At 47.5% G+C, this 18,108-nt stretch overlaps 4 protein-coding genes across 10 annotated transcripts in view; 3 read left to right on the top strand and 1 right to left on the bottom strand.

The window, feature by feature from the left end:
- Nucleotides 1–9,233, top strand: part of LOC101773529 (LEAF RUST 10 DISEASE-RESISTANCE LOCUS RECEPTOR-LIKE PROTEIN KINASE-like 1.2) — a 15,941-nt gene extending 6,708 nt beyond the window's left edge. For 5 of the 7 annotated variants that reach the window (XM_004967961.2, XM_012846312.3, XM_004967963.4 and 2 more), the window contains 3 exons: nucleotides 7,409–7,444; nucleotides 7,599–7,850; nucleotides 8,023–9,233. In XM_004967961.2, coding sequence (XP_004968018.1) covers nucleotides 7,409–7,444; nucleotides 7,599–7,850; nucleotides 8,023–8,960 — 1,226 coding nt within the window. In that variant the 3' untranslated portion in view covers nucleotides 8,961–9,233. The other 2 variants (XM_004967960.4, XM_004967962.4) reach the window with 2 other exon arrangements.
- A 1,500-nt stretch (nucleotides 9,234–10,733) lies between these two features.
- On the top strand, nucleotides 10,734–11,595 carry LOC101775288. Its single transcript, XM_004967966.3, has one exon. It carries the CDS (start codon nucleotides 10,966–10,968, stop codon nucleotides 11,365–11,367), a length of 402 nt encoding a protein of 133 aa, XP_004968023.1. The 5' UTR covers nucleotides 10,734–10,965; the 3' UTR covers nucleotides 11,368–11,595.
- Nucleotides 11,596–12,407: 812 nt separating this feature from the next.
- LOC101775696 (16.9 kDa class I heat shock protein 1) lies at nucleotides 12,408–13,213 on the bottom strand. Its single transcript, XM_004967967.3, has one exon. The coding sequence runs from the start codon at nucleotides 13,101–13,103 to the stop codon at nucleotides 12,648–12,650; it is 456 nt and encodes a 151-aa protein (XP_004968024.1). The 5' UTR covers nucleotides 13,104–13,213; the 3' UTR covers nucleotides 12,408–12,647.
- Nucleotides 13,214–14,046: 833 nt separating this feature from the next.
- Nucleotides 14,047–14,790, top strand: LOC101776097 (16.9 kDa class I heat shock protein 1). The gene has a single exon (XM_004967968.2). The coding sequence runs from the start codon at nucleotides 14,154–14,156 to the stop codon at nucleotides 14,607–14,609; it is 456 nt and encodes a 151-aa protein (XP_004968025.1). The 5' UTR covers nucleotides 14,047–14,153; the 3' UTR covers nucleotides 14,610–14,790.
- Nucleotides 14,791–18,108: the final 3,318 nt, after the last annotated feature.

Genomic DNA, 18,108 nt, shown 5'->3' with positions numbered 1-18,108 from the left:
AATCCCATGAAAAAGAAAGTAAGAAAGGAAAGACCGCCCTACAAGACTGCAGCCAAGTTGGGTAAAGGGCACGCGCATACAACAGACGACTACACTTAGATTCTCCAATATTCCCGTCAGAAATCCGATTTACCTAACCAATATTTTTTTAAAGGGGACATGTCACTCTCTTTGGTTGACATAAAGCTGCCATAAAAATATATCTCCTACTAAGCCCACAAAAGAGATATAAAGGGGGGTGTTTGGGAGGGGGGTGCTAAATTTTAGCACCCCCATTTTAGTCACTTTTAGCCTCTCCTCCTCCCAAACACTTGACTAAAATGGAGGGGCTAAATTTTAGCCCCCCATAATCCATTAGCCCTCCAAGAGGTGCTAAAATTGACTAGAAGTGCTAAAAGTGGTCCCCCTCCTCCATTTTTCCACCGGTACCCTCCCCTCTCTCCTCCCCCACGCTCCTCTCTCTCCTCCGCGCCCGGCCTCTGTGGCCCGCGCCGCCCGCCCGCTGCGCCGCCGCCCGCCGCTCGCCTCGCCGCCGCCCGCCGCCCGCCTCGCCGCCGCCCGGCCTCCGCCGCCCGCGCTGCCCGCCCGCCGCCCGCTGCGCCCCGCGCCCCGACCGGCCCCGCCACCGCTGCCGCTGCCGGATCGAATGTGCCATCCTCATCTGGTGCCCGGCCCCGGATCGAATGAGCTCGGTCTCCTCCTCCCCGAAGGTGGCCGCGGCGCGCGCCGCGCCCTCGGCGATGCCGGCGTCGGGCTCGTCGTCGACGGAGACCGGGATGGAGCCCCAGTCGGCGCCGTAGAGCACGGAGGTGGGGCGGACGTGGAGCAGCACGACGGCATCCCTGGGGCGGAGGTAGTTCTGGACGGCCCACTTGACGGCGAAGGCGGACTCGTCCGAGAGGTCCACCGTGATGCCGATGCGGCGGTGCGGGGAAGACGCCGCGGCGGAGGCCGCGGCCAGCGAGGAGAAGAAGAACCACGGTGAGGTGGGCTGGATCGCCGCCATCGCCTGCGCTGCAGACAGGTGCACCGGCGGCGGCCCGGACGGCGACCTGTCGTCGCCGGCGCCGGCAGTCGGGGAGGCCGGGTGGGTCGCCATCGCCGATTCGGCCAGAGGGTTGTTCCTCCTCTGGCCTACGAGATTCCTGCCAGCCGCGGCGGCTCGAACCGAATCGAATCAGGCGGCGTAGGCGGGAGAGCACAGCAGGGGCAGCACAGCAGGGGCAAAAGGGACATTTTACAGAAGAGGTGCTAAACTTTAGCCCTCTTTCCAAACACCCAAGGTGCTAAACTTTAGCCCTTTCATTTGAGGGGGCTAAATTTTAGCCCAAGGCTAAATTTTAGCACCCCTCTCCCAAACAGGGCCTAAGATGAAGGATGGCCAACGAAATTGCAAAGTTGATTAGTGGCCACGAGCTACGGATAGAGACGGCACGCCCTTTGGGAATGTCCATCTAAACTCCCTTTTTCCGGAGAAATACTTAACTCTTCTTGAAGCTAGAAATTAGTGTTACAAATCTTTAGCCTAACATGCTAATTTTACTAGTATGGAGTGGTTCTAAACATATTATTTATAGTTTTAGCCTTTTTATCGTGAGAAAGGATTTCATTGAAATATTATAAGTATTGCTTTGGTTGACAGTGATCAAGATTCTTGCATATATTTTTCTCATGTTTGCATTAGCTAGAGGTTATAAAGCTGCTAGAAAAAAAGGTCTAGCCAGTCCAAACAACCCAACTCATAGATAGCTTATAGCCCAATTTTCATATATCAATTACCCAGCTTATGAAAAACTCACTACTGTCAAACTATTCTTCGATCCTCAATAAAAATCTCATGACAAATTAGACCCGGGACTAGTGATACATCACTCCCGGGTCTAAATTTCGTAGCCCGTGGGGGGCCCTTAATTTAGTCCCGGTCTGTAACACCAACCCGGACTAGGATAACCTTTATTCTCGGTTGATGTTACAAATTGGGACTAAAGGGTTCCCCATGGGTGACTACAAAATGAAAGCATCACCTACTCAACCACATGGTTTGTGTAGATGAGATGGTAATGAAACTACACGCAAGGCAAGAGGTCGCGGGTTCGAATCCCATGCACCACGTACACGCATATTTCGCGTGAAAAAATCACGTGACTTGTGACTTTAGAATAATTTTTTGACACATAACTGAAATAACTGGGATTAAAGTTAGGACCTTTAGTCCCGATTGATTTATCCCGGTTGGGAAAAGTGGGATTAAAGGGGGTTTCTCAACCAGGATTAAAACAATTTTCCAGTAGTGACTATAAGCTGGTTTTCCCCTAGCTATTGTAGCTTATACTCCCTCCATTCTCTTTTGATAGGGATATTTCACCTTGACACAATGACTAAGAACTACATATCATCTAATAAATGCAAACAAACCTTTTTCACTAGTTCTCCAATGGTTGCTGCGATGACTCCTCCTCCCCGTTGTTGATGCAATTTTTTGCCACGGCCCACATTGTTAACAACTAGGACTATCATTTGTGAAAATATGAATTTTGGAAATATGCCTATCAAAAGCCTTGCAACTATATTCATGTCTATCGAACAAAAAAGTTATGGCTACCGAGCACAAGTTTCAGTGCAAGAAAATGGATAGAGAACAAATCTGCTGAAACGAGAAGATACAAACACTCTTTTTTTGTGTGTTCTTGATGATTTCAAACTCCAGCAAACTACAGCTGTAAACTCAGGAGAAAATGTCTAAATTTACTGATACGACTTCCTTAAAAATCCTTGGGTTGGCACCTATACACACTTCCATTGCTTTAGCCAACATATTTATGTTGAAATTTTGAGTCAAACTGTGGCTAGTATAACTTTTACAAACGTAAAACGTGTTGACCACCTGGAAAATCCACCAGTCTCCGTTTACCATCTAGCTGTTTACATGTGCACTGTTGTTGCCGTTGGGCAATATTACCAGTCAATTGTTTGACAAAAAGAGTAGTGGGAGAATACGGTGCTGTTGTGGGCCGACAGGACAGGAGCGTGCCTTAGCCGGACCATATGGATGAGGATGAGGGCGCGCGTTCTGGCCTGTTCACATCGCTGGTTCACGAGTCACGACAGTCGTCGCTTGGTCCCGGCACTCCGGAAATCCCTGTGCGAGATTGTTGATGGCCCGATTGCCCAGTCAAAGGTTCCGGCTAGTACATAGGACATGCTCAATCATAGGCTGCTCGCAATTCTCTTGCGCCTTTTCTCACACAACCCCAGCACGGCAGCACCCCTTTCTTCTTCACTGGAACTGTCGAAGCTTCGCTGTTCTTCTCTCTTGGAGTTCGTCGAAACCTTGCTCAGTTGCCAAGCTCTGATGGCTCCCAGCTTCGCCTCCCCCGTCTGGGTGGTGTGGTCGTTGATACTGATGCTGGCAGCATCAGCGACGGCGGCACTGGCCAACGTGCAAGGAGGAGATTGCTCGGCCAATACAAGATGCGGCAATCTGAACATCTCCAAGCCATTCGGGATCGTTCCAGATCAAGCAACGGAGCCCAACTGTGGTTCGCTTGGTTTCCAGGTCATTTGCAAGAACCACACTCCGTACCTCGGGTACTACCACCCGAACAAGAACATTCCTGACTACTACCAGCTCCAGATCCTGGACATCTTCTACGGCAACGGATCCTTGCTTGTCGCGGATATGGAGAAGCTCGAGGACTTGAGAAACCTGACCCATGAAGACTGCCAACAATACAGATTCCCTACAGCTAACACCTCATCGAAGATAGCTCTCCCGTTCTCGATCGACCCCATCGTCAATCAGAATCTCATCCTCTACAACTGCACCAAGCCGTCGGCGCCGGCAGCGGCAGCGGCCGAGGGGCTTGCGGAGAGGAGTTGCGGAAACAACACGCTTTATGCTCGCGTCGGAGACGAGCGGGGCAACTCCAGCAGCGATGACTCTATTATGAAGGGCTGCACTGCCATCTTCGTGCCGGTGCGTGGGGGATATGGCAAGGCGAGCGCGAGCAACTACGCGCAACTCCTCAGCGACGGCTTCCTCCTGACATGGCAGCTGCCACCGTTGCAACCGCGAGCAGGTAAGTTCACTTTTTTAAACGAATAAAATCCGATTAGTAGGATGATGCTTTCGCTTTGGCCTATAAAAACTAAGCAGCCGAAAGTCTAGTTCTAGGATTCCTCTGTTCTCTCAAACAAGAGCCACATCAGGATAGCAGGGAGCCAGAGACCATGTAGTACGGACTACGGACCTGGCAACCCAAACCACCAATCAGCTTATTTATTATCCACGCTGATGATTTGATAAAGTCGTAAGCCGGCCGTCGTCCCCAACTGCGGTAGGCGTGTTCGCCGCCGCCACTTGCCGTCCGGTAGTCGGCAACATAAAAGTCAATGAGATGTTAAAACTTAAATAAACAAATTCAGAGAGACGGAGGCGTGGACCACGACCGGTCGCCACCGTCCTTTCTAGTTTCTCCCCTCCTCATCTCAAATCGGTCCCCGTCCCGCTATCCGTTGCGTGCTCGCATTCCTCAGTTCCGTTCGCTGACCCAACTCCTAAATCCAAAGCCCAAACCACTCCGCCATTGGCCACCCCTTATGCCTCCGCTCCTCCTGCTGTTGCTCGCTTCCTTCCTCCTCCCGCCGCCGGCGGCCAGCGCGGGCACGGCACAGCCGTCAAGCTGCTGGCCGAAGACATGCGGGGGCCTGAACATCACCTACCCGTTCTGGCTGGAGGAGCGCGACCGGCCGCCGTGCGGGCCACCGGCATTCCAGCTCAGGTGCAACAGCAGCGGCGCGTTCATGGTCAAATCCATCTACCAGGCGTATCGGGTGGTCAGCATCTTCGCCGAGAACCAATCCTTACATGTGGTGGACATCAACCTCCCACTCGACACCGGCTGCCCAGCGCCAATGTTCAACGTCTCGCTCGTCCCCCGGCCGCTCGCCTTCAGCAAAGCCAACAAAGAGCTGCTCTTCATCGGCAAGTGCACGGCGGGGTCTCAACCGGAGGATTCGACTGGGTTTCACAGCCTACCTTGCGACAGGTCTTCCTTCGTCCGGCTCGGCGACGGGCGGAATTTCTCAAGAAGCCACATCCAGGGCGGCATCCCGCCGGGCTGCTTCTTCGCTTTCGTGCCGATTCTTGAGGTTCCCAAAGGGAACGGCGACGAGTACGTCGTCAGCTTGAAGAAGGGTTTTCTCCTGGAGTGGACAACGGTGCCGGGGCATTGCCCGGAGTGCATGGAAAGCGGCGGGGAATGCGTGTACGGCGACACCGGGTTGAACTTCGCGTGCAAATGCTCCGGCACCTTGCTCCCTGAGAAGTGCGGTGAGTTCAGGATATTAAAAACACACTGCGATTTTTTGTTTGTTTGGGAAAGAGAAAATTAGTCATTAGTGTACCTACTAATCTGGAAGTAGAAGTAAAATCGGCCGACGCTAAATGCAAAGAGATGGTAAAAATTACACATACAAGAAGGGGGTTTTCATAGGGATGCTTTACTTCTAGTAGTCAATTACCAGTAGTTCTTAGATCATGCATTTCAAGCGGTAATCGGATTCAATGATTCTGTAGTGCCCATTTGGGTGTCAAATATGGTCCTGCAGTCGCTATCGTAATAATTGAATAACAACAGGTCGTCTTCATTGCTGTTTAGCATGACACTGCTACAGCGAATATAAAATGTTGATTGGAAAAAAGATCGTTCCGTTTGAATATGTGGCTCGTCTGCTTCAACTGCAAATTATTTTTTGGCTGATTAGTGAAGTTATTCCGTTGATGGGGACATTGAGGCCCACTGTATTATAGTCAAACACATTGGTTGAAGTGTTCAACTACACTATTCGATAAAGATGCCGTACCAATGGCTCTTATCCCTATTTTCTTCTCGTGATAGCTGACTAGAGAAAATTGTTTTAGTATTTGCCAACCAATGCACTATATTTTCTAAGGAACAATTGAAGCTGTCTGTTGCGGGATCAGGCTTCTAAAATTGAATCAGACGCTCCAGTGAATTTAAGGCCTGAATTTAAAGGGGAGAAATCATAGCCAGATCATATTATTCTCCAACCTAAAGAGCTGCAGAAGAGTGGCGTGTACCCCGGTATTGCTAACAATTATTGTGACTAGCTCACCGATAAATTTCTCTTTCCTCCTTCTCCAAAGGAAGAAATAAACAAAATGGTTAGTCAGCCTGGCTTGTATACAACTACTTGATCGATTTGATGTTCAAAAGATTCATGCTGTTATTTATTTTTATTCTCATGTTTGAATATTTCCTCGTTGCATCATATTGCTCCTGCATGCCTTCTATGGAGCACGACATGTATGTCCATTTTCTTCCACCAGGACTTCTTTTTCTGGCTCCTATTCAGAGTTTGTTTGTATAAGGATTTGTTTACATTCTAGCTATCAACTTCTAAGCGATATTTTTCTAGCTCTTACCATCAAAAGATGCGCATACCTAACTGTATCCTTGGCTCTATGGAGTGAACGAGTAGGAATCGTTATCTAGTTAAACCAAGACCTTGACTTAACTGGCCAATCACATTCTTGTTGCTCTTGTCAGGTCAGAAATTTTACATGTTGTCGCTCATATTAAGTTTTCTGCCAGTTGCTGGTGAAAATATATATGGTTTGGGCCATCAAATATGACAATGGAATTTTATTACTCTATGGACAAAGTCAAAGTCAATGGTAATAAACCAATGAAAATGCAAAAGAATTTCATCAGACAGAGCACTGAGTTATTGTTATTCGACCTTTCTAAGTAGATAATTTAATCTGCCCCTATCAAGATTGATATTTCTAATAAGATATTTTACTTCTGACTTAATGATACTCAGTGGTTCTCCTTGTTACCGTACCACAACCTTAACTGAGAATCTGAAATCCTTGTGCTGTCATTTTCAACTTTACACCTTCAACCTATTACTGTGACCATATATATCTAGATGGCTAGACACTCCAGTAAGATTTAAGTCGTAATGTAGCCATGCTCTTCAGCATTTTCATATGTTTTCTGGAGACCACAGTAATGTGCAAGGCGGATGATCGACCATGGTATACCGTAGGTGGCAAATGGCTGGACTACACCATATGTATTATTTGATAGTACATCTATGTCATACAGACTGATGTGCTCATGCCAGACAGAGATGCAAAATAGTAATTAATCACTGGGCATCAAATGATGAAAATCATCTTCATGTTTAGTCATAAATTCTTCTTTTCCTTTTATTTTAGGCTTTCTTCTGCCTATATACACTGTCAAGTCTTATCTGCAGTTACAAAAGTAGTTCAGCTATAGACTAAAGAGGGCAAAGTTTTCATGTCAGACTAACTTAAACTGCACAATTTTACAATTGAAATGACAAGCTATTCACAGTGACTGTTCTTATGCAGGAGGAAGCAATAGGAAGATAATGATAGTCAGTATCAGTGAGTATCAACTCTCAACCTTCATTGCTTATCTATTATACTTGATCTATTTTCCTGCTCTACCGAAACTTTGTAGCATCATATGTTTTCAGCATCTCTTTGATTAATTAGTTATCGCATATTGCTAACACCGTTACACTGTTATGGTGGGCAGCCTGTGGAACAGTTGGTGGTATATTGGCAGTAGGGATCCTCATTTTTGTCTGGCACAAGCGCAAGAGGAGGAAACAAGTTGGAGCTCCAAATGGCTTCATGCGTAGTGAATCCTCTATGCAATCATACAGCAAAGACCTTGAGTTGGGTGGTTCTCTCCATATTTTCACTTATGAGGAACTTGAAGAAGCTACTGATGGATTTAGTGACTCGAGGGAACTTGGTGATGGTGGTTTCGGAACTGTTTACAAAGGTGAGGAAATATGTTTGCTGAAATCTGTTGATCTTAACTCTGGAGTCTGCATCTCATCATTTCTGCATTAACATGTGAAACTGCAAATGATTGGAGCTACATGCGGTATTCTTTGATAAACATCTTGATCCTTTTGACTTTGCAATGACAAGGTGTCCTTTTTATGCTTAAGGCAAACTCCGGGATGGAAGAGTAGTCGCAGTTAAGCGCCTTTACAAGAACAACTACAAACGGGTTGAGCAATTCATAAATGAGGTAGACATCTTGTCCCGCCTCCTCCACCAGAATCTAGTCATCCTATATGGGTGCACATCTCGTAGCAGCCGTGACCTTATGCTCGTGTACGAGTACATCCCTAATGGGACCGTTGCAGACCATCTTCATGGACCACGTGCATCAGAACGGGGCCTGACATGGCCTGTAAGGATGAACATTGCCATAGAAACAGCTGAAGCACTTGCATACCTCCATGCAGTTGAAATCATACACCGTGATGTTAAGACCAACAACATATTGCTGGACAACAGCTTCCATGTCAAAGTTGCTGACTTCGGGTTGTCACGTCTGTACCCTCTTGAAGTCACCCATGTCTCAACTGTCCCACAGGGCACACCAGGCTATGTCGACCCGGTGTACCACCAGTGCTACAAGCTAACTGATAAAAGCGACGTGTACAGCTTCGGAGTTGTGTTGGTAGAGCTCATATCCTCTAAACCAGCTGTTGACATGGGCAGGAGCCACAGCGAGATTAACTTGGCCAACATGGCTCTCAACAGAATTCAGAATCACGAAGTTGAGCAACTGGTTGACCCCGAGCTCGGTTACGAGACTGATGATGAAACAAAGAGAATGGTAGATCTCGTCGCCGAGTTGGCTTTTCAGTGCTTGCAGTTAGAAAGAGAGTTGAGACCGTCGATCAAGCAGGTAGTGGAGGCCCTGAATTGTATCAAGAATGGGGATTCCCCAGAAAAAAGGATGGATTTGAAGTCGTCTCCTAAGGAAGATTCACACTTGCTGAAGAATAGCGTACAGTATTCGCCTGACTCCGTAATCCACAAATTCCATAGTCAATCGACTACCCACTCGGTAGCATCAAATGCTAGTGGATGAGGTTGAGATTCCTTGTATGTGCTGATCCTGATGAAGAAATAAAGCCCTTTCGGATGAGTTGTATATAATATAGAGATTTGCTAATGAGCTGATTCATATGGGTAAATTTTTCTGCGTTTTTTTTTGTTGACTGATATAGAATCATGATGTACGAAGACTCTTTCAACTATGAGCTTGCCACAAATTCAAACATTAGGCAACTACTAGAAGCTGTATAAGGGTAATATGGAATATCTTTCATGTTGAGAAACAAGGGTGAGTTAAGATGATGAACTGAGCAACACCATAGAATACCTACTAATTGGCTGATGGACATGTTTAGATTTGTTTTGTCCCGGTGCATTGTAGACTGTGTCTGTTAACAGTCGCTTGCATTTTGTATTTTGAAGATTTCAGGATATATTGACGTTCAAGTGACATTTGGTTGTAATGTAACCTTAAATGTCATCCAGAGTTCCAAGACATAAAGCCCAAAATTCTGAATGCCCACTCTATTCCATGGGCTCTTATCAGCTCAAAATTTCAGTTACTGGACATATATTGTTGAAAGTGTATGCCTCATGTAGGCATGCCTGAGTCTGATACATTTATCAGAAGAGAACTACAGGCTGTGTGCCTATATAAGCATATGTACAGTATAGAGAGGTAGAACTGCTGACTGCCTGCCTGACTGCATATGCGTACCTGAACTGGAGGCAACCAGCCGGGCAGGTCGCTCGGTGATCGGCGCCGCATCTCGCCTGATGCTATGCTACCCCGGCCGGCGGGCAGCGGCGGCATAGGCGCATAGCGCAACTGGCATAACTTGCCTGCACGGGCGCGGCCGGATGGCTTGCTACTTGACGAAGCCCTATTCCAGTTGACCAGGCCTACAGGGCCGGGCTATCGTACACAATCAACAGAAGCCTCAAGCAATAGTTGGGCCTATAGGTCTGGCCCGTCCGGCCATGTCACACACTGAGATATGAAATTATGAACTTGGATCTTGTAACGCAGACGATATTTTTTTGACATTCAGCTGGCTTTGAATTTAGCTGCTGCTCACCAATTCAACAACGGTAGGTTCGTTCAACAACACCGCAGGCAACTTCCGTCTAAAAAATTCAACAGCACCCACATGTCACCCAAAAAAGAAAATGTAGTACTTGCTCAACGTCAGCCGGAGAACAAGTCACAGGTTCCTCACAGCATGAGATAGAGCACCACTCCGCTGTGCACTCCAAGAACCCGAACGCGTCAAATCCCGCCACCATTAAACTAACACCACACGCATCGCCTTTTGTCCCGGCGCAACTGGGATCCGACGGCGTCACGGCGACGTACAATAATATACCACGCCACACCGCCGCTCCGCCGATGATAAGCCATGGCGGCGGCGACGCCGACCACTTGTCCGTTGGTTCGAGCACGAGCAGTCGAGCAGCGGGTCTCATCCCCCGCCAAGAATCGCGCGTCCTCTAGCGCCCGGGTGGTTAGCGCCTGACGGTGATCCTGATGCGGACGCTTGGCCCATGTGATTTTCTTTGGCTCCAGTGGGCAGACACATCCCCCGCGGCGCCTCCAAATGGCGATGTGTGGCGCGTTGCGGCCCTCGCAAGCTTACACGTTAAACAAAGAAATCATGGAATGTGTTTTTGCAGCCTGCACCTTGATCTCCATGCATTGTGCTATTGTTTGTTGTCTACTGCTCTGTCGGCAGCAGCTAGATGCAGTCGAGGGCCTTGTTCAAATGGAGCGTACTTTGAGGTCGAAAGCAGATAATTCGCCTGCAACATAAAAGAGTACCATATGAGGCCGTGACAAAACTGATAGGTGAGTAAATACTATAGTCTAAAGCAGCATTCCAGGATCAGCTCCAGAATCCCAGATCAGCTCAAGTGGGCAACGGTAGACAGTAGACACAGTACCAGAGCGGCTGAAATGTGAGGAAGAACACAGGTATATAAACCGTACGGCCAGGGGCCGCATCATAGAGAGACCATCGGAGGCCAATTAAGCAGGAGGGATGGCAGCAGGGAGGCTCTACCGGCCGAAGGCCAAGAGCTTCTGGATCCTGGTGCGCCGCCTCATCCTCCGCAGGGGTCACAGACCGCCGGCGCCGGGTGGCGCGGAGGAGGACCGGAGGGAGGAGAGGACCGGCCTCCTCAGCAGAAGCTCTCTGGAGCAGCTCCTGGTCACGGACGGCGGCGCTCCCGGGGATGACGATGTCCGCCGGTGCGCCAAGAAGCACGGCCAGCCGGTGGCAGTGCTGCTGCCTCGGCCAGAGGCGGCGGCGGTGTCGGCGGCAGCGGCAGTCGGAGGCCGTGACGGCGCGGCCGTGCACCGGCGGTTCGTGTTCGGCGGGTTCCGACGGCGGCTGCTCATGAGGCGGCCGTGGCGGCCGGTGCTCGTCGCGATCCCGGAGTGATCGTTCGATCGATGGACCGTCAACCGGAAGCCTGATGTCAGTTACGTGGGATCAAGTGCGTCTGTCGAATCAAACTACCTCGGCGGAATTCAGAAGAGTGTTCCATTCTTCTCAGATGCATTTTGTACAGTTGTACCTGTAACGACTTTGCGTGATGTTCGGTTCATCTTTGTTCGTTCCTACCTGCGACCTAGTATCTGCTTTACTCGTTTTGAAATTTGAATATGATGCAACTTGTACATGAACATTTGATTCGGGAAAGAATCTGCGAAGCGCTGGGTGAGAAAATTTAAAATTAGGCTCCATGTGATGCAGGGTGCAATGAGATGACCTGCCGCTACATACCATACCTCGATGTCCGGTAAAAGCAAGCTCAATGATTAGTTCAAACTTTTCTACGAACATTTCTGTTCAAATTTGTGAATTTTCAAATGATCTGACTGGGCTCCTTGGCAGCATCCCTGGATATCCGCGCCCAAGCTATCACAGCTACAGTAGCAGCAGCTTTGCTTTAGCACAAGCAGACAAACGCTCAGTGAAAGCTGGGTCATGTCTGTTTGGATCTTGCTTTCGGCGATGACGAATTGACGACTTAGTCGCTTTTTAACAGGTATATATAATCATGCTGGGCTGGGCTGGGCTAGGCAACATAAGAATCGATCTGAATTGGGCAATCTTGGCCCATCTCTATGGTAAACCAGCATAATCGTGAAATGGGCCTAATCAGGACTTGTTCGCATATATTGGACTTAATTAGTGAAACGCATATATTGGACTTAATTTGTTTCACTAACTTCTTGGGTTAGGATTCTCGATGAATTGGGCTAGACTTGGCCTGCAACCGAGAGATAGAAAGTGAGAGACGTCAGCCAGAGTCTGCTCATCCATTCCCAAATCCTGAAACTCGGTCTAGATCATTCTGAACCAGTCCAAGAGAGATGTCTCAATTCCTTTAAAAAAGAGAGATATTTCTCTAACGCAAAGTTTGTTATCGCACTTTTGACTTTTTTTTAGATCGGCAAAGGTACAAGAGATGAATATGGACACAACAAGAACTGCTTTCTTTTATTTATTCACTCGCAGAACATACTGAGCCAAGCTCACCGAAGAGGGAAAGTACAGAGTACAGACACATGACACTACTAGTAGCCACTACCATGGAACGCTGGAACAGAACACACCAAACATACCAAAGCAGAGTAACCAACGACATACAAGTAGCTCAAACCGCAGATCCTCCGTCCGCCGCATGCTCACCCCACGAGTCCGTCCATGACCGCTCAGCCGGAGATCTGGATGCTCTTCACCTCGGGCTTCTTCCCCTCGGCCTTGGGCACGGTGACCGTGAGCACGCCGTTCTCCAGCCCGGCTTTCACCTGCTCCGTCTTGGCGTCCTCCGGCAGGCGGAAGCGCCTCATGAACTGGCCGCTGCTGCGCTCGACGCGGTGCCACCTGTCGTTCTTGTCCTCCTTCTCCTTGCTGCGCTGGCCGCTGATCACCAGCACGTTGCCGTCCTCCACCTCGACCTTGACCTCCTCCTTCTTGACGCCGGGGAGGTCGGCCTTGAACACGTGCGCCTCGGGGGTCTCCTTCCAGTCGATGCGGGCGTTGGCGAAGGCGGCGGTGTCGGAGTCGGAGCCTGCCGACGGGACGATGGAGCGGAACATGTTGTCGAAGGGGTCCCAGAGGTCCATGGAGAAGGGGTCGAACACGTTGCTGCGCCTCACCAGCGACATTGCTGAAGCTCTCTGTGTTTGGACGAACTGAAACTTCTCAGTGGATTGAAGGAGTGCTTGTAGGGAGTAATGCTTTTGCGATCTTCTGCTATTTGGTGGTGGGTTTCGGATGACGGGGGGAGGCAGGGCATTTATAGGAGCATCCAAGAGTTCGTACGACCCGTTCCTGATGCGTCTCGAGCTCTCTACTAGTGTCTGATTGCTTCTAGAAAGGGAACGCTTTCTCCCGGCGCCGCTGAACGGTTGCTTTCCTTCTCTCTGATCTAGCTCCCGTTCTGCTGTAAACTTTGTATTTGCGAGTAGCTTCCTTCAGATACGATCGCTGTTGGAGTTGTACTAGTGGTACATTCTTTTAAAAAAATGCTCTCCATTTTTTTGAAAAAAACGTATATAGAAGAAGATTACAAAAATTGATGTTACTAGTTACTAAATCTTGAACAAGCAGTCATAACATGTTTTAGATTTTTCTGACTTGCATATTTTGTCCAGATAAAATGCGAAAAATCTTTGGATATCGGCACTACTTTATGTTTCAGAGAAAGTATTTCAAGTTCTTTTCCATTTATTAGAAAGACTTCCCGGTGCCAGGTATGCCGCCCCATAGTAACGCCGCTAATGGTGATGGACTCCCCAACCTCCACGCAATCATGCATGGAGTACACGTGCCAACTCAGGAGTATAGCCAGATGACAAGAAAAAAAAATCGGCTAGCAGGATGAAGAGAGGGCTCATCCACTCTGGATGACACGGCCTCTCACACGGCAGCGATCAGGACGCCAGGACACGAGACCGCTCTAGAACATTGTGGGCCCTTCCAGGAGAGACGTCGGGAAGAAGCTGGTCTGGAAAGCAAAAGAGCAAGACGAGGTTGGAGAGAACTCCAGAGGATTCATACAACACACTCCCCTGGGTCCTGACGAAGCTATAAATACATCGCCTCTCACAGCTCAGCTCAGTCCAGAGAGAATCGCAATCGCACTGATCAGCAACACAATTCTTCACTTCCGATTCCACACATTCCACAGTCCCAATCGCAGCAACCAACCGACAATGTCGCTCGTCAGGCGTAGCAACGTGTTCGACCCCTTCTCCCTCGACCTCTGGGACCCCTTCGACAACATGTTCCGCTCCATCGTCCCGTCGGCAGGCTCCGACTCCGACACCGCCGCCTTCGCCGCCGCGCGCATCGACTGGAAGGAGACCCCCGAGGCGCACGTGTTCAAGGCCGACCTTCCTGGAGTCAAGAAGGAGGAGGTCAAGGTCGAGGTGGAGGACGGCAACGTCCTCGTCATCAGCGGCCAGCGCAGCAAGGAGAAGGAGGACAAGAACGACAGGTGGCACCGCGTCGAACGCAGCAGCGGCCAGTTCATGAGGCGCTTCCGCCTGCCGGAGAACGCCAAGACGGAGCAGGTGAAGGCCGGGCTCGAGAACGGTGTGCTCACCGTCACCGTGCCCAAGGCCGAGGAGAAGAAGCCTGAGGTGAAGGCTATCGAGATCTCTGGTTAAGCATCGTATATGGAACTACGATGGAAGAAAATGGTGGTGGTGCGATGTGATGCTACGAGTCGTGCTTGTTTGCTCTGTTCATGAGCTTGTGTTGTGGACGATGTGTACTTCCCTTGCCGTGTATCAGTCTTGTGTTTCCTTGAGGAAGAAATAAAAGCTGCTTTCATATGGCTTTGTTACAGTGGTACTTTCAGCTATCTTTCCTTATGATTTTTGCCGGATATGAGAAAAAAAATTAGGTCCCTTTGGTAGGGACTCCGACTTAAAATGAGGAGGAGTTGGGCTCCGACGAGGAGTCGGAGGAGCTATTGTTTTCTTCTGGCTGTGGCTATATAAAACTGCTCTCCGGCTCCAAGGGTGGACCTTTTTGATCAAACTGCATGAGAAGTCGCTCTAGCAAAGGGAGGGATCTTAAAATGAGTTTTAAGTAAACTAAACTTCTTTAAATGAGTTTCATTTTAATGTAACTCATTTTAGTGAGTTTCTTAAAATGAGTTTCGTTAAGTATTTTAAGTAAACTAAACTTTGTCATGAGTTTTAAGTAAACTAAACTTCTTAAAATGAGTTTCGTTAAGTATTTTAAGTAAACTAAACTTGTTATGGTTTGCTTCTAATTTTTACCAATTAAAATGAGGGCAAGCCAAAAGTTAAGAATTTTAGGTATTCACTTGGTGTCAAAATATATTTTCTTAAATTTGCTTCCAGTTTTTACCAATTAAAATGAGGGCGAGCTAAAACTAAGTTAAGAAATTTAGGCATTCACTTGATTTAGTATCAAAATATTAGTATCAAAATATAATAAATTTTTAGTACTATGGATTTGGTTACAAATATTGGCATACCAAATTCTTGGCAATGAACCAACTGACAGCCAGACTTTTTGGCATAATTTTGTTGGTCTCAAATAAATTGATACTGACAAGTAATGGATACACTTAAGCAATGGATACACTCAAGAAAGAACACACTACTTTTCCATTCAAAAAGTGATCCCCTTTACAGTAGGGGAGGGGAGACTATTGACGCTCTTTTAGTGCTATTTAAGTCTACGTTTAATACTCCTAATTAGTATCTAAACATTGATGTGACACTTGCTTAAAAATAAGCAAATGGAACCAAACCAGGCCTAAACTAACTCGCCACTTGACACTTGAAATAACCCATTATTGTATACGTGTTGTATTTTGGAGGACATTATATTTTCGTAGGAAATTGAATTAAATTGGAGCATAATTGGATAAGGCTCAGGACAAGCGACAACATAGAGAAAGACGAAGGCTAGAGGCTCCAAAAAGATCATGGGACAATCGGCCTAGGGTCACATGGAGCCCATTCATGCTCATCTTCGGCGAGGACTCCTCCAAGAATACTTAGGGGTTAAGTTTCACAAGATATGGTAAGTTCACTTCAGGATCAAAGATGGAAGCAAGCACGACTTTGGAAAAGATATCAAGATCCATTCTTATCCCGAGGCTATCGACGTGGAAGTCCCATATGCAAGTAAAAATAAGTTTCCATGACATCATAGAAGACTTGGTGATGAAGTTGGGTGTGAGACGACGAAAGGACTGGACCCCCTAGGCTGATCGGCCTAGGTGTTTCCTCACCGCCTCGCCTTCCAATTTAAGCTATGGCACCTCTGAATATAAATACCTTAAAAATTCATCGAGCCCTGGGATCCATCAACGAAAACTTGATGAAACCAAGGGCAGAGGGAGCTAAGGGCTGCTGCAAGTCTTCGAAGTTGTCTAGGAGATGTCTTAGACCGATCCTAGCTACCATGGCCTCCCTGCGGGGTTTGTGCCATGGTGGAGTTCAGGAGCTAGTTGTGATCATCAATGGTATGTACTCGGAGGTGATGATCTAAATACATCTATTATATGAGCAATGTTCTTCATATCATCTGATCTGTTAGTGACTCAATGCCTCCTTTTATGCTCTTCTATCTATCACGAATATGCTTATTCCTTAGTCTAATTCATGATTAGACTACATAGCATGCTTTATGTAATCATGGAGATTAGATCTAATATGTTGATCCTTCTTGATACTAGACATGTTCACCTGTATTCGTGCCCTTAAACTGCCTGTGTTGATAGAGAGGATCGTGATATGATCTGGCTTGTGTAAGGTGGGGATTTTTAGGAGATTAACTGGAGGTAGTAGTTTAAAGATTGCTTTGGATGATATGTATGTTGTGCTCGCTTATTAGCTAGAACTACAACTAGAAGATGATAGGTTCTTGCTATCCTTGGTGGTGTTATATCATATATATCTGTGGATGCAATCTACATTTATTCATGATTCATCTTTACATCAAGATTACCCTCCATATGCAATCTATGCTTCATGTTAGGATTAGATCCGTTGAGCTAGATAGAAAACTCTAGTTCGTCGATGATCCACGGATTGATAAACTTTGGATGGAATACTCTAAGGGAAAAGCTACGATGATCCGTTCGCTTGTGGTTTACAAATTGGCGCGCTAATTGCCATCAACAGAGGCTCCCCTTTTATGGTAGGAGCTAGCCTATCTTACATTTCAAAAATACCCTTACTCAACTACTATATTTTAGGAATATACCATACATAAAAGTCATTGGTATACACGTGTTCAAATTGGATTTCTCCACATAATCACGTTTCTCTCGTCACCACCATCTACCATTGGTCCTTCACTCACGATCCTTCCGCCACGTGATGATCCGGAACGCCAAGACCTCCAGCAAGTTTAAGCATATGAGGATACGCCATTCCTTTATTTTGACAAGCTAATCCTTATAATCAACCTCGAAGGATTTCCTGTTGTTTCCTTTCCTACAAAATGGACAAATGGAACTGTACCAACGTTTGGTAATGAAATCCAAAGCTTCGAGGGTTAGTACACTAGAAACCTTCCAATACCGATGACACATATAATCTTCCAAACCTTCATATCATCGGGAACATGCGAGGGTGATTGACTTCCACACTTCTGCAGATCGCCTCAAACATGCGATGCTTACATTTATTTCCCACGATCGACGTTTCGAGGGTAAAGATTAATTTGGCCATACCCAACAAACTTGAATTTAGTTGGACAAATATTGTAAACCAACCAATCAGGCTCTTAGATCATTCAAAACAAAGTCTAAAATCTCATTTTGGTAACAAAATAAAAAAATTCCTACTCCAATAGTGACCCAATACCGTTGCCAATTTTTTCGCATGCCCCCAAAAATTCGCTTCCTATCTCCTAGTCGTCCGACCGACGTGCCATTTTTCTAGTTTGGCTTGTGTCTCCTACTTCCTCCACCACATCCTCCCTCATCCCTCCTCAGGGGCAACGTTGTATGTCATGCACACCTGCCACCTGCCAGCCACTCCACGTTTCCGCCCTCCCATTCTTCCTGACATCGAGCCTGCCCCCTCCGCAGGTGATGCCGGGGCATGACCCGATGGGTGACGACGGCGGGTGGTCGGAAGACTAGCTCGGCATCCGTCTCAACCTCTTCCACTG

This window comes from Setaria italica, chromosome V (genome assembly GCF_000263155.2).
Source record: "Setaria italica strain Yugu1 chromosome V, Setaria_italica_v2.0, whole genome shotgun sequence".
NCBI lineage: Eukaryota > Viridiplantae > Streptophyta > Magnoliopsida > Poales > Poaceae > Setaria > Setaria italica.
Note: the sequence above shows the minus strand (reverse complement) of the source record. Positions and strands in the feature narration are given on the sequence as shown.